Source organism: Myotis brandtii, unplaced genomic scaffold (genome assembly GCF_000412655.1).
Source record: "Myotis brandtii unplaced genomic scaffold, ASM41265v1 scaffold4, whole genome shotgun sequence".
Lineage (NCBI taxonomy): Eukaryota > Metazoa > Chordata > Mammalia > Chiroptera > Vespertilionidae > Myotis > Myotis brandtii.
The window spans coordinates 3,305,714-3,320,377 of record NW_005365371.1 but is presented as its reverse complement, the minus strand read 5'-3'; the positions used below and the strand labels follow the sequence as shown (position 1 = coordinate 3,320,377).

Below are 14,664 nucleotides of genomic sequence, written 5' to 3'. Positions count from 1 at the left end.
GGCCAGGGGATTGTCAAGGGTGGGGGGGGGGCGGGGGACACATATGTAATACCCTTTGTAATACTTTTAGCAATAAAAATAAAAAAGATACCTTTAAATAAAAAATAAAAAAAGAAAGAAAATACTGTTTCTGATCCTCAGTTGGTTGAATCCATGAATACAAAACCTGAGGATATAGGGCTGACTGTGTACTTATTGAAAAAAAACCATGTATAAGTGGACCAACACAGTTCAGATTTGATTTTCTGTGAGAAGCTTAAAGGTAAATTCAAGTCTGTGGTAGCATAACCTGATTGGCAATTTATACTGTTTCTTTTCAGGTATGAACCATCCACAAACTAGGGATATTCAAAGGAGTATCTAAAAGATCCGCAAGGAGCATGGATAGTTTTATAACAGGTAAAGCAAACGGGGTTCTCCGTTGGTAGGTAAAGGAAGGAGGGTGGCTGGGTTTAGAGTATTGCAGCAATACAATTTATGGAGTAAATGTTTTTCATATTGGTGTGTGAGGGGGAAGGCAACAGTGTATCACAGGAGGTGACATGAAACCAAATCTCATTAGGCAGCTAGGGAAAAATGAGAATTTTCTGTCTATAAAAGTCAGTACAGCACAGGGAAGTTTAGTGGAGACCTGAGAACTAAGTCCATTGAAGCTTCCTCCAGCTTTGCTGCTGCTGCCATGAGCAGCGGACATGCCTTGTTACTGCTGCTAAGGATTATGGGCCTCTGGTCAGTGCCCTGCTGAACCATATTGGAGCCTGTGCCCTTAGGTACATGTTTTTATGTATTTGTTAAATGGTTACTTTTTTCCAGAACATATTTAAAAAGTGGAAAATGCCAAACCGGTTTGGCTCAGTGGATAGAGAGTCGGCCTGCGGACTGAAGGGTCCCAGGTTCGATTCCGGTCAAGGGCATGTACCTTGGTTGCGGGCACATCCCCAGTAGGGGGCGTGCAGGAGGCAGCTGATCGATCTCTCTCATCGATGTTTCTAACTCTCTGTCCCTCTTCCTTCTTCTCTGTAAAAAATCAATAAAATATATATTTTTTTTAAAAAGTGGAAAAGTATTTAAAAATGGAAAAGTAGGTTATTAAAACTCACATTCTTTTAAGCTCAAATATTTTATTTATAGCAAAAAGAGTTTATTATAATTTAGCGTTCCTGGGTTTAATAAAAGCAAATTCATCAAGAAGCAATAAAAGACTAATAAATTTCTTTATATGAAAATAAAATTATTTTTTTATTTTATTTTATTGATTTTTTACAGAGAGGAAGGGAGAGAGATAGAGAGTTAGAAACATCGATGAGAGAGAAACATCGATCAGCTGCATACTGCACATCTCCTACGGGGATGTGCCCGCAACCCAGGTACATGCCTTTGACCGGAATCGAACCTGGGACCCTTCAGTCCGCAGGCCGACGCTATCCACTGAGCCAAACCAGTTTCGGCGAAAATAAAATTATTATAAGAAAACAGGAAAAGTCTAAAATAAATGATAAACAGAGAAACTGCTTCGACATGTAACATACATAAATGTATAACATCTCTAATACACAAGAACTTTTAAAAATTGAGGGGGAAAAGTTGCAAAAATGTGATAGATAAGTCAAAGACATGAACAGATAATTCACATACACACACAAAAAAAGAATAAAAAATGTTCTTTGCCCTAGCTGGTTTGACTCAGTGGATAGAGCATCGGCCTGCGGACCAAAGGGTCCCGGGTTTGATTCCGGTCAAGGGCACATACCTTGGTTGCAGGCTCCTCCCAGGCCCCGGCCCTAGTCAGGGCTTGTACAGGAGGCAACCAATCAATGTGTTTCTCTCACATTGTTGTTTCTGTCTGTCTTTCCCTCTCTCTTCCACTCTCCCTAAAAATCAATGAAAAAATATCCTCGAGTGAGAATTAACAACAAAGAAAAAAGGTTCCATAAGTATATGAAAAAATATTCAACTACTTAATAAGAAAATGCACATTAAAATAACACTGAGATATTATTTCTCACCTATCAAATTAGCAAAAATTAAAAAGCACACCAACACATTCTGTTGGCAAGCCTGGGGGAAAATAGGTGCTCTTAAAGATAGATGGTCAGAATGCAAATTAGTATAATGTTACTTTGGGAGAATTGGGCAATATCTAACAAAATGACACATGCTTTTCCACTTAATTGCAGTTTACCCTGGTCAGACATCTCCAGTTGTACAAGAATATGTATGTCCAAAGTAATTCACTTTAGCATTGTAATTGCAAAATACTAGAAATAACCTAAATAATTTACATGGGAGAATGGCTGGTGTTGCTTGTCTGGTTGTGCTGCTTTCTTGGGCCTGGATCTGAAATACAACTGAGGCCTAGAAGTTATCTTCAGGGAAGAAAGGTAGGGTTGGGGGGCCTAAACCCCATAACTAGCAATATGAAAAGCTAGGGGGTCCAAACTGCATGACCAGTGATATGCTCAGGGAGGAAAGGTTACCCTGGGGACGACGAGGTTCTTGTTTTCCCAGTTTTGCCCCTTGCTAAGCATCTAGGACTTTTCACCCTGGTGACCTTCTGTACCTGGCCCCTCGCCCTTGCTCTGCTCATATCGGTCTAACTGCCTGTAACCATTTCAGATCGGGCAAGCAGGAAGCCACAGCAGGCTCCAGACTCTCCCAACCCTCTGATGCCTTTCCCAGAGGAAGAGGACTCAGGCCCCAATCAGCTGGCCGCACACCTGATCATCCTGGATTTTCCCCTTAAATCAGCGGTTCTCAACCTGTGGGTTGCGACCCCTTTGGCGGTCGAACGACCTTTCACAGGGGTTGCCTAAGACCATCCTGCATATCAGATATTTACATTACGATTCATAACAGGAGCAACATTACAGTTATGAAGGAGCAACGAAAATAATTTTATGGTTGGGGGTCACAACATGAGGAACTGTATTTAAAGGGCCAGAAGGTTGAGAACCACTGCCTTAAATCCTTCTGGTGTTTGCAAGATGCTTTACTGTTTGCAAAGCACTTTTGCATTTCATCTCATCAGATGCTCAGGAGTCCCTCAAAGAGCAAGTGATACCCCTGAGACTGGGCCCTGGGATGAGCAGATTTCATGAATGGTTTGCTCTGCCTCTGCCTTTGTGCCCTGGGACAGGGATTGGGGGGAGGATGCATCCTCAGAGTCTAAATGGGCAGGGGCTAGACCAGCAAGAGAGGCACTTTGGAGGCTCCCAGGAGAATTCTGCAAAGGGACGGTGCCACCCAGGTAGGATCCCAGGGAAGTGGGGCCAGTGCCAGCGACAGAGGCAGGATTGCCTGACAAAGACACCCCACGTGCAGCCTGTGGTGTCAGGCAGGGCTCATTACCAGGAACAGGCCACAGGGAGGAAATCAGCAGTGGCAGGAAGTGGCCCAGGGAAGCAGGGACTCAGCGTGCCAACACCCCCACCCCCACCCCTCGCAGAGGGTACAGGCAGAAATGGGTTCCAGCCTTTGGCAGGCACTGTCTCCCAGCAGGACTCAGCTCCCAGGAGTGCAGCAGGGCTCAGGCCAGAATGGCCAGGAGGGAGGGGGCAGAGGTCAGGCAGTACTTCTGTGGTGAGCTGACAGTGTGTGGGCCAGTGGGCACCAGGTGCCCAACCCTGATTGTGCCCACCCAGGGAGGTTGGGGACCAAGGTGACAAAGGACTGTTCAGGGGGCCTGGGGCCTTAGCCATTTCCAAACAGTATCTAGTATTTCAATATCTTAATAACTGGTACTGCCTGTCAACGTAAGAAACGTTCAAACCTGTAAAGAATTTTTGTGGGTTTGTTAGGAGCAGAAATAGAATATTGGGGACTAGCTGTAATTATAAGAATAGTAAGCATGCTCTGTTAACCGTGATTGTTCTGTTCTGATTAGAGAAAGCACATTCTAATCTGGCTGAGAGTTCTACACCGAGGGACATGGGAGTTAACCTCCTTTTCCTAGAACTGCCTATCATTATGGAAAGATTAACACCCTTTGCACACACACCCCGGTTGCCTGTAATCTGTAGCCATTTTATGAGTTCTTTCTTATTCCTTTTGCCTACTGCTGCATGTAATCTTTGTCCATCTGTTACTGAGGAGATGAGGAGATCTTGGTTCTTGTCTTCTTGAGAGAAAGATTTCAATCAAGAGAAAATATTTCAAAATATAGAAAAGCAAGTAAGAATTTATTGACTGCAGCAAAAATAGATTTAGGAGAGTGAAACAAGGAAGGGCATAGAAGAAGCAGCAGGAGAGCCCCGCCTGGGCTGCCTTGGCTCACTGGGAAGTCAGAGAAAAGGGGGCCTTGGAGACAGGTTCAGGGGTTAGCCTGGGACAACCGCCACTGCTCATTGCTCCCCTGGTTGCAAGTCTCCTGGGGTCCCTTAGAGCCTGTGGGGGAAGGAGAGAGGGAAAGGAATGGTACAGGTGTGCTCCTTTGAGTAAAGCAAGAGTAGAAACAGTAGCCCTAGCCAGTTTGGCTGAGTGGATGGAGCATCAGCATGTGGACTGAAGGGTCCCAGGTTTGATTCTCTGGTCAAGGGCACATGCCCAGGTTGTGGGCTCTATCCCAGTGGAGGGCGTACAGGAGGCAGCCGATCACTGATTCTCTCTAGCCATTGATGTTTCTATCTCTCTCCCTCTCCCTTCCTCTCTGAAATGAATAAAAATTTAAAAATAAAAGAATTAAGCACATAGCCCAAATGGGTTCACTGGTGAATTCTACCAGACATTTCAGGAAGAAATTCCACAAACTCTCTATAATCTCTTTCAGAAAACTGAAGCAGAGAGAATATTTCCTAACTCATTTTATAAGGCAAGCAGTACCCTAATACCAAAACCAGAACAAGACACCATAAAAAATAAATAAAACTATTCACCAATAGCTCTCATGAATAGAAGTGCAAAAAATCCTCAACAAAATTTTAGAAAGTCCAATCCAACAATGAATAGAAAGAATTATACATCACAACCAAGTAGTGTTTATCCCAAGTATGTAAGGCTGGTTCAACATGCAAAAATCAATTAATGTAATCTATCACATGAAAAGACTAAAGAAGGAAAATCATATGATCACATCACTAGATGCAAAAAACACACACACACAAACAAGAAAAACATTTGACAAAATCCACACCCATTTATGATCAAAACTCTCAGCAAACTAGGAATAGAAGGCATCTTCCTCAGGTTGATAAAAAGAAATCTGTATGGTGTTAGATGGGTACTAGGCTTATGGGGTGATCACTTCATAAGTCATATAAATGTCTATTATGTTGTACACCTGAAATTAATATATTGTATGTCAACTGTAATTGAAAAATTTTAATCTACAGAAACCTACAGCTATCATCATACTGAATGGTGAGAAACTCAACGCTTTCCAGCTAAGATCAGGAACAAAGCAAGGACATCCCCTCTCATGACTGCTTTCTTTTTTTAATATGTCTTTATTGATGAGAGAGGGGGAGAGAGAGAGAAAGGGAGAGGGCTGGACTAGGGATTGAGCCTGCAACCCAGGCATGTGCCCTGACCAGGAATTGTATGGTGACCTCTTGGTTCCTAGGTGGACACTAAACCAATGAGCCACAACTGCCCGGCTCACCACTGCTTCTCAACATCATACTAGGAGTCAGTCCTAACATTGAAATACGGGGGAAAGGGGGAGGAAATAAAAGATATACAGATTGGGAAGGAAGAAATGAAACTGTCATTGTTCACAGATGAAATGATCATCTCATTTAATTTAAAACAAATAATAATGTGATTTATGAGCTCTGAGTAGAGAAATAATTGAGTATTACAGACTTTCTGTTAAACCTGTGTCCAGAGCTTGCAATTCAAGTCAATTCAACAAACATTCTCTGTGATCCTGCTGTGGGCCAGGCACTCTGCTAGGTTCAGGGGATGCTGCGATAAACAAATATGGTCCCTGCTCTGAAGGAGCTCACAGTTCAACAGGCTCTAGCGTCAGCCTCAGTAAGCGCTGAAATCAAAGTCCAAACCAAGAACCAGGGGAACAATAAAGGAGGGAGGTGGCAGTGAGGATGCACAAAATCCCTGTACCATAAAAATGTCAAAAACACACAGGAAAAAATAAAAAATAAAAAATATACCAAAAACAAACAAAACAAAAAAACACACACACACAGGTCACGTAGATAACCTCGGGGCCACACTGAGTGTAATTTATTGTAGGATGGAAGCCCCCCGTCGATGACAGATGGGTGATCAGGTCACTCTTTACTGAAAGACAACTATGTGCCATTTAAGTCCAAGGACATGGAACAGGGGAAGCCCCACCCACCACACAGATACACTGGGGCATATGTGAGCCAGGGCCCCGCAGCCATGTCTTGGGTAAGGACTTAGGCGAGCTGACCTCCGTGGGAACCTTCCAGGTACATCTTGGCACAGCAATGGGCTCCAGTCTGCGGTGGATTCCAGAGAAAGGCAGCACTGCCCCCTCTTGGCACACAGCCATGCCTGGCTGCAGCTGATGCTCTCTAGTCCCTCCTGACACGCAGCAGAGAGACTTGGATGGGAGGCAGGTAGGCGTGCAGTTCATGGCGGAGCTGGAGGGCAAAAGGAGCAGGTGAACACTTACAGCCCATCTGGCTCATACGCTCCCCACAGACCAAGGACAGGAAGGGACAGAGGGAGAGAACAAAGGAGGAGGCCACCACATTTCCTGAGCGTCCTGCGGGCTGGGCCTGGCCTAGGTGCTTTGTGCACATAATGTCATTTAAACCTGACAGTGACCTTATAAAGCAGGTAGTATCAGCCTTATTTTATAAGAGAGGAAAGTGTATGGAGTAACTTCCCCATGTCTGGATGTGTGAAATTCACACCCAGATCTATCTGGCCCCATAATTTGTTGTTTGATCCCTGAGCCCTAAACCAATGGCCAGCTCCCAAGAACTGATGTCCAACACCCCCATGGCCTGGTCCTACACCTAGGCTCCTGACCTGCTTCTGTCTCCCTGGCTTCTTTCTGACCCCTGAAATAGTTTCCAGTTTGGGGGAGTTCAGGTATGACACCCTCTGGCTTTCCTCTTCGACTGAGATTCACACTTGCTACTTTGATTATCATGTGCAGTGGGCATTTGTCGTTTATTTGGCTGTCCTGCTTCAAAACCCCCATGCCATGTTCAGGGAACTACTTATGGAAATCTGAGGAGTTCTCCTAAGAGAACTTCAAGACCCAAATGTTCCCATTCCCAGGTAGCAAGATGTGGGCACCAGAGGTAGACTGAGCTGACGCACGGTAATTTTCCAAAGAGCCAAACATTCCTGAAAGCCCTAACCCCAGAATTTTACTACTAGAAGCATTGGTCTGGGTTTTAGGAGAAATTTTCCCACTTGTACAAGTAGAGCCCAGTCTTGGTTCCCTAGAGTGTACATCGATGGTATTTTTCTTCCTAGCATCTCTATTTCCTTTGGGGGCTATCCTTCGATTTCCACGTGGTTCCGGTTGGAATGTCCGTCATGGTGGCCCTTGTAGGCCAATAACATCATTCCTTCCTTAGAATGATATGATTAACTCGGGAGAGGAAATGCCTTGTGATTCTAGGGCTGTCATAGCCACCTCTCCTTACAGATGGAGAGAGACCCTGAAGAATAAAGGGAGCAGAGCTAAGAGAGAGAAAAAGAGAAAACTTTGATGAAGTTCTAGGTTTCTCAGCCAATACTTTGCCTTTTCTGTATAAGCTGTGTTGGGTTTCTGCCACTTGCAACCAAAAGTCCTGCCTATCTGCCCATGGATATGATTGCCCTTCTCCCAGAGGCCAGACGGCCTGACCTTCTAAGGGCTTGAGGAAATTGAGGGTGAGAAAAATATTTTTTTTTACATAGCAGAGAAGGGGAATTCAGAACTCAAGAAAAACAGGCAGAAGCAAAGCCAGGCAGGGATCCTTAGATTTAGCTCCTAATACACCATAAGAAACTACTAGTAGACTCCCAGGTGTAACAGTTGCTCTTCTGTACCCTGCAGATCTTCCCCGGAGTTAGTTCACAAGAATCGCTCACTCTCCTCTACTCCCCTGGCCCAGAAAGCACCCACTCACCTGGTGCATCAGTCTCTCTGCCACTCTGGGGTCAGTGAGGTCTTCTGGGGAGGCCACGCTCAGTCTCAGGAGGAGGAAGCCTTCATCCCCACCTGAAAGTTGAGATCAGTAGGAAGATAAAAATATGGGGGAGTCAGTTCAGAAATCAAGACGTGAATGGTGTTACCCAGCCCCTGTCCCCTCCCCACAGGATATATGTGCTCATCTCATATGTAAATGTGTCTGTGTTCACATAGGAGCTTACATTTCCTCACTGCAAAGAGAAAGAGAATTCCCTCTCTCTAAACAACCTAAATGTCCATCCATAGAGGACTAGTTAAATAAATTATGATAAAACAAAATGGAATACTGAGCAGCCATAAAAAAACGTGTAATCTTTATCATACACTCTGCATGCATAAAAAGGAGAATGTGAGTTATCTATATCTTAATAGATTTATGTAGATATAGCTAGATATCAATATTATATAGCTACATTCCATCCTCTTTTTGGTACTTCCCTATGCATATTTCATGTCCAGAAGAGGATGCACAAGAAAGCAACACCATCAGTTATGGGTATGAAGAAAACTGGGTAGTTGGGGTCAGCAGTGGGAGAGAGACATTTTATGGTGTACCCTTTTGTATCTGTTGAATTTCAAATCATGTGACTGTATCATCTAATAAAAAATAATAAAATAATTTTAAAATAAAAATATATTGATTAAATTGTTTAGAAAATTAAAATATGAGTTTGGCATCAAACAGAGTTTCATCTGGAGCCCTACTATCTTTTTTCTTTAAATCTGTTTTCCTCACCTGCCATATGGGGTAATAATACCCACCTAAAGTGATGGTTGCTTTTAATTATCATTTTTTTATTTTATTTTTCAGCTACAGTTTACATTCAATATTACTTTATATTAGTTTCAGGTGTACAGCATAGTGGTCAGACAGTCATATGCTTTGCAAAGTGTTCCCACCCCAATATTTCAAGCACCCACTTGGCAGCATACATGGATATTACAATATTATTGACTATATTCCTTAGGCTGCACTTTACATCCCTATGACCAGAGAAAACACGCAGTGGGTGCCAATGCTTCCGGTTGAGCAGTATTTTTATGCGACCTCTGCCTGGAATACAAAAGACATTTGGCAAGGTGATTGTGATTAATGTTTTTTATCACCTTCCCAGTAAGGCAGGGCAAGCGGAGGATATTGTGCGGATGAGGCATGAGGAAGTGCAGGTGGGGGTGGCAGACTGGCCAGGAGCTGAGCTGACCAAGCAGCCTTGGACAAGGGATTTCTGCTCTGAGAAGGAGCTGTTGTCTCACAGGTGTAGCTTAAAATCCCACACCTTTGCCCAGTTTATTTATTTTGTCACCATTTATGGCACCAACTTCAGCAAGTGCATCCAGTGAGCCCGCTTTCATGGGGTCCTAGGTGCTCAGAGGGCAGCAACTTGGGCCAGGTGCCCACAGGATGCTCCTCTGTGTGGCTCTGCCTGAACCAGAGGCTTCCAGAGCGTGAGAGCCATGTCCTTCAAATAAGCTTTGGGAACTCACCTGGGGCACAGTAGTTACTCAGAAGGGCAGAGCTGGGAAGGACTTCATTGTTCATGCCAGCTGCTGAGGGAGACACTGAAGCCCAGAGAGGGACAGGGACCTGTCCTAGGTCACTCAGGTTGTTAAGGGCAGAGCCAGATCGCAAACCATTTCTCCTGACTTTCAGCCCTGCACTCTTTCCATACTCTGCCCTAACTCTGCTTGTTACTGATTTAGCAAGAATCACTAGAAGATCATGAAGAGGTGACATCAGAAACAGGGCTCCAAAGAGGCTCTCGGATCATTCCTTCCTGTCTATTCCTTAAGCATGTAGACATCCTGGAGACTCTAAACCTCAAATCCCCCTAGATCACACATGGGTACTCTCTTACCTGTAGTAACTCCTGTGGTCCGAGCAGTGGTGGGTGTGGCTACTGGGGACTTTCCTCCGGCCATACTGGCTATCCTCGAGCTCTTTGGTGAGGCTGTGGTCTTGGCTAAGGTGATATCTGTTTCTTGGCTGCTGTTGGCTGCTGCCAGATGGACAGAAGGAAGAGGACCCCTGCTGGTGGGAACGGGCCCACTGGTTGTGCTGTCTGTGGTAGAAGTCTCCGAGCGAGTGGATTCCTTGATGGTGGCTACATCTGAGAGGCTGTAGCCCATAGATGAGGACTCAGCAGAGGAAGTTTCTCTGCCCACTGTTGACCCAGCCTCTGTGGAAATTGTAACTGCTCCTAAGACCTCAGCGTGGCTTGTTGTCTCAACAGAGGGGGCTGAGGTTTCTCCCAAGGGGTTCATGCTTGCTGTCACCAAAGTTCCACTGGGGGTGGTGGCCTCGGCTGCTGTTGTTTCTCCTGTAAGGCTATTGGCAGTATGTAGGGTCTCAACTGATTCTGTGGTGCTGTCAGCTGACAAGGCCTCAGAAGGGGTTGTGGTCCTGGTGAGATGTGATTTTGCTTTAGTGAAGTCAGGCAAAGCTGATGTCTCAGGGATGGACGGGGTCTTTTCTCCTGTGGGGCTGTGATCTACGTCTGAGGTCCCAGGGATGATGGCAGTTTCTTCTATTTCTATTATGTTGCAATTAGCAGCCTCAATGTTGGTGATCCTGTAGGCAACCAAGGCTTTCGGTGGAACAGTGATGTCAGGTTCCTGTGCTTGTGAGGTGATATCTGGAGCTGAGTTGCTCTCCAAGGCCAGAGCCCTGGCTTCTGCAGAGGTGTGAGCCCATGTCAAGGCATCCATGGTGATCCTCTCGTCCTCTTCAGAGCTGTCATCAGTACAAAGGGTGTCAAAGACAGCTTCCAAGAGATCACTATCTGTCACCGTCTCAACTGTGGTCATTCCAGTTCCCGAGGGGCTGTCGCTTGTGGCTGATGTCTCCACAGATGTAGTGATCACAGACATGGACTTGGAAGGTGTTATTTTTGTGAGGGCCCTGGTCTCTGTTGCAGGAGATACGGTTTGGGTTTCCCTGATCTTTGCTTCTGAGATGGTGCTGGCTGGGAGTAAGGTCTTATCAAAGGTCTGGGTGCCCAGGGTTAGAGTTTCTAAAGGGGTGTGACTTGGCACATAGGCCTGAGCAAGGTCAGTGGTCTCGGAGGCTCCCTCTAAGCTTGTGTTGACCCCCAGAGTCACAGCAGGCACTTCTGTGTGATTCATTGTCACCAAAAGGCTTGGTCCCTGGGTGCTGGAGCCTGTGTTGAGTAAGACAACTTTGTGAGCCATGAGTCCAAGTGGACTGACTTCCCAGGAGCTCTCACACTTATGCCCTGGGCACTGCTGGGAGGAGGATGGGAATGGAATGTTGCTTTTACCCCATTTGTCATCTACATTTACAAGGAAGAAGGAGATAGGAATGGGAAGACCAGTCCCATGTGGCAGCCACAAAACTGGGATGGCCCTAACTAATGTCCTCTGATGGCCCACTTGAGGCAAGCCAGCCCCAGAATCTAGTTGATTATTGGTCTGAAGACTTCAGAGGGAATATTTAGGGACAGAATCCAGCCTCAAGGAGGAGCAAGAAAGCAGAAGCCCATATGAGCCAAGAACTGCAGAGCAGGGACCACAACTCTCAGAATTTTCTAAAATAATCCTTGTCGCTTTCCCATCAATACTTTTCTCATTCAGTAAATGTTTCCCCATGGAAGTAAAAACACATCAAATATAAGAAGCATCTGTGGTTTTGTGTTTAGAGGTAGTTGGGGGGATTAGGAGAGAGGAACCTCCAGAGACAATGTGGGTATTGGCTACTGCAAAGGGGAGGGGAGCAGGCAGAGTTCTTGGGGCTGTAGCAAGGACAAAGGGGCCAGCTTCCCATTCTCACTCAAACCTCTCCTTAACATGGGCCTGAGATGATGGGGATGGAACCCCAGAACTCCAGAAATGATGTACCAGGCATTTTTTTTTTACAGGCAACGTGGAGCCAGGGGAGGCAAAACTTCAGTTTGTAGAGAGATGCTTCCAGCGTTTCTCCACAGGGCACAATGTCTCTGTTCACTTGACCAGCCCTTTGAAGTTAGTGAGTGGAGGGCCAGCAGGTGCTCATTGCCCCAGGAGGGGCTACAACAGACTGTTTCATAAGCTGACAGAGGGGCCTCTCCTGTCTGCCAAAGGGGAGGGGCTCTCTGTCGGTGGACCAAGGAGCCTCCTGGGAAGGGTTGCCAGAGTTAGCAAATAAAAATACAGGATGCTCAGTTAAATTTGAATTTAAATGTCAGATAAACAAGGAATTATTCTTTTAAAATATGCTTTTATTGATTGCAGAGAGGAAGGATGTGGGAGAGAGCTAGAAACATCAATGATGACAGAGAATCATTAATCAGCTGCCTCCTGCACGCCCCCTACAGGGGATGGAGCCTGCAACCCAGAATTGTGCCCCTGACTGGAATTGAACCTGGGACCCTTCAGCCTGCAGGCTGACGCTCTATCCACTGAGCCAAACCAACCAGGGCAAGGAATGATTTTAATGACAAATAATTTTTTTAGTATGTGTATTTCTCATGAAATATTTGAGACATCCTTATACCAAAGAAAACTTCATTACCTGAAATTCAAATTTAAGGGGACACTCTGCATTTTACTAGTAACACTACTCTTGGAAGGAAAAAGATAAAAATATAAGCCCCATTTTCAAGGTTATGATGGTTTGAGATGATCTTTTCTGAAATCTACTGCCCCAAAAGTACCCAAGGGCTTGAAGGAGGTCCAGAACCATGCAGTCACTTCTACCCGGGGTGTCACGATGAGGCCCTAGGTCCTCAGCTTGTCCTCTGGTGTCTCCCACTGAATGGTGAACAAGCACTGGGCCACGAGGCAAGAGACTGGGTCCAGCCTAGATCTGTTGCTTACTAGCTCTGGAGCTCAGTGATTTACTGATGCAAATCCTGACTCTGCCTCTTACCAGTGAGGCCAGCCACCGGACCCCATCTCCTCCCTGTGAAAGAGGCTCCCAATCCCTGCCTTGCCATGGGGGGAATCAGGAAGTTCTTATATTCCAAAGCCTGCAAGGGTTATTAAGCATGCCTTCCCCACCGTGTCCTTTCAAAGAGTCAGTCCGGATTGAGGGCACACAACCTATTTTAATACAGTGAGAATTTCCTGCTGTACCCACATGCCTGTCAGGCAGGTCATGACATTCAATCTCCTGACTCATTCAGTGCAGTCTAACTACATGCACAAATCATGCTTTTATGGAATATACTCTCAAAGCCTGAGATATTTCCCTCAGCCTCTCAGATCCCACATAGTAGAAGCAGAGACTTTCTGGGTCAGCCCACACAGCCTGAAGCCCAAACAGTGGTTTGGGTTCTTGGACTCTCACCACTGACCTCCCCTCACACATTTTTGCCTTTTTCCAGGAGCCTGGTGGTGTCATCATGCTTCCCAACCCCATAACCTCTTCATCTCCGGACTCTCACAACCCCCTCCCCACATCTCTTACCCACCAGGGGTCTTCTCAAACAGAAGACCTCAAGATGGGCTCTTCTCAAGGTCACCCTCGCCTCTACAGCTCTAGAGTGCTGCACCTCTCCTGCTCCGTTCCTCAAATGGAACTGGGGGAGAGGAAAGCGTGTGGACTCTGGACTCTGAGACTGAGTTCTCTCTTTGCTGCTTGCCCTGCTGCTTACCAGCCTGTGACCCTGGCCATGTCTCCCGGCTCCCGGGCTGCATTTTCTCCTGTGCGAGGGAGCCAGGGGTCCCTATTTCATAGGATTGTGAAGATTCAATGACATTAAAAGTAAGATGTGCAGCACAAGCCTTGCAGATCAGAGTGCATGCAAGAGGTGGTGGCTGCTCAGGGGTGGGCATGTGTGGCATCAGATCCTGGCTCTGCAGATGAGATACTTTAATCCCAGTAAACTTCAGTCTCCTCACCTTTCAGGGGGAATCATATCTCTCTCATAGGGTTAGTGTGAGGATTGAAAAGATAGTGCACTGTGTGCGGTACATGGGATATCGCTGTACCTTCCTTTCAATTTTTCTGTGAATCTAAAACTGCTCTTGAAAACTAAAGTCTTAAAAAAAACAGGGAATGACAGCCTCATCAAGATAAGAAATGAGTCTGAGGGCCAAGAACCCCACCCCCAGAGAGGAAGTGGATCTGTTTCTGCCCTGGTGCTTGAGGAGCCAGCCTGGGGTCCAGCACCAGCACCACCCCTGCCCCTCCCCCAGTACCATGTGATGGTCCCTCTGCATCTGTTCTCCCAGCCCTGCTTGGATGAATGAGACTAGCCCATTTTCACGGGAATGACTTTCCCCCTCACTGTGCTGGCTGGGGTTGTTGGGACACTGTCATTTCTCAGGGATTTCCCACAGTGTTGGCTCCGCCCTCCGGGTTGGGAGATAATAACCATCCCAGGAATTCGCAATAAATTTTTATTACTTAAGTTGGGGAAAAAAAGATAATGCATGATAAGGATGTGTCAATGAAGGATTATTGATTGTAACACAGGGACCACACTGCTGCAGGATGTGGCTAGTGGCAGACACTGTGTGTGTGTTTGGAGATGGGGGGTGGGGGAATCTCTGTATTTTCTGCTCGGTTTTGCTGTGAATCTAAAACTGCTCTAAAAAAGTCCATT

The 14,664-nt window shown here is 45.9% G+C and overlaps 1 protein-coding gene across 1 annotated transcript in view; it reads right to left on the bottom strand.

The window, feature by feature from the left end:
• Positions 1-6,166: 6,166 nt before the first annotated feature.
• Positions 6,167-14,664, bottom strand: part of MUC20 (mucin 20, cell surface associated) — a 9,788-nt gene continuing 1,290 nt past the window's right edge. The window contains exons 2-4 of the mRNA XM_005873152.1: positions 9,976-11,277; positions 8,058-8,149; positions 6,167-6,566 (exon numbers count right to left, since the gene is read on the bottom strand). Coding sequence (XP_005873214.1) covers positions 6,498-6,566; positions 8,058-8,149; positions 9,976-11,277 — 1,463 coding nt within the window. The 3' untranslated portion in view covers positions 6,167-6,497. The remainder of the gene's footprint in view (positions 6,567-8,057; positions 8,150-9,975; positions 11,278-14,664) is intronic.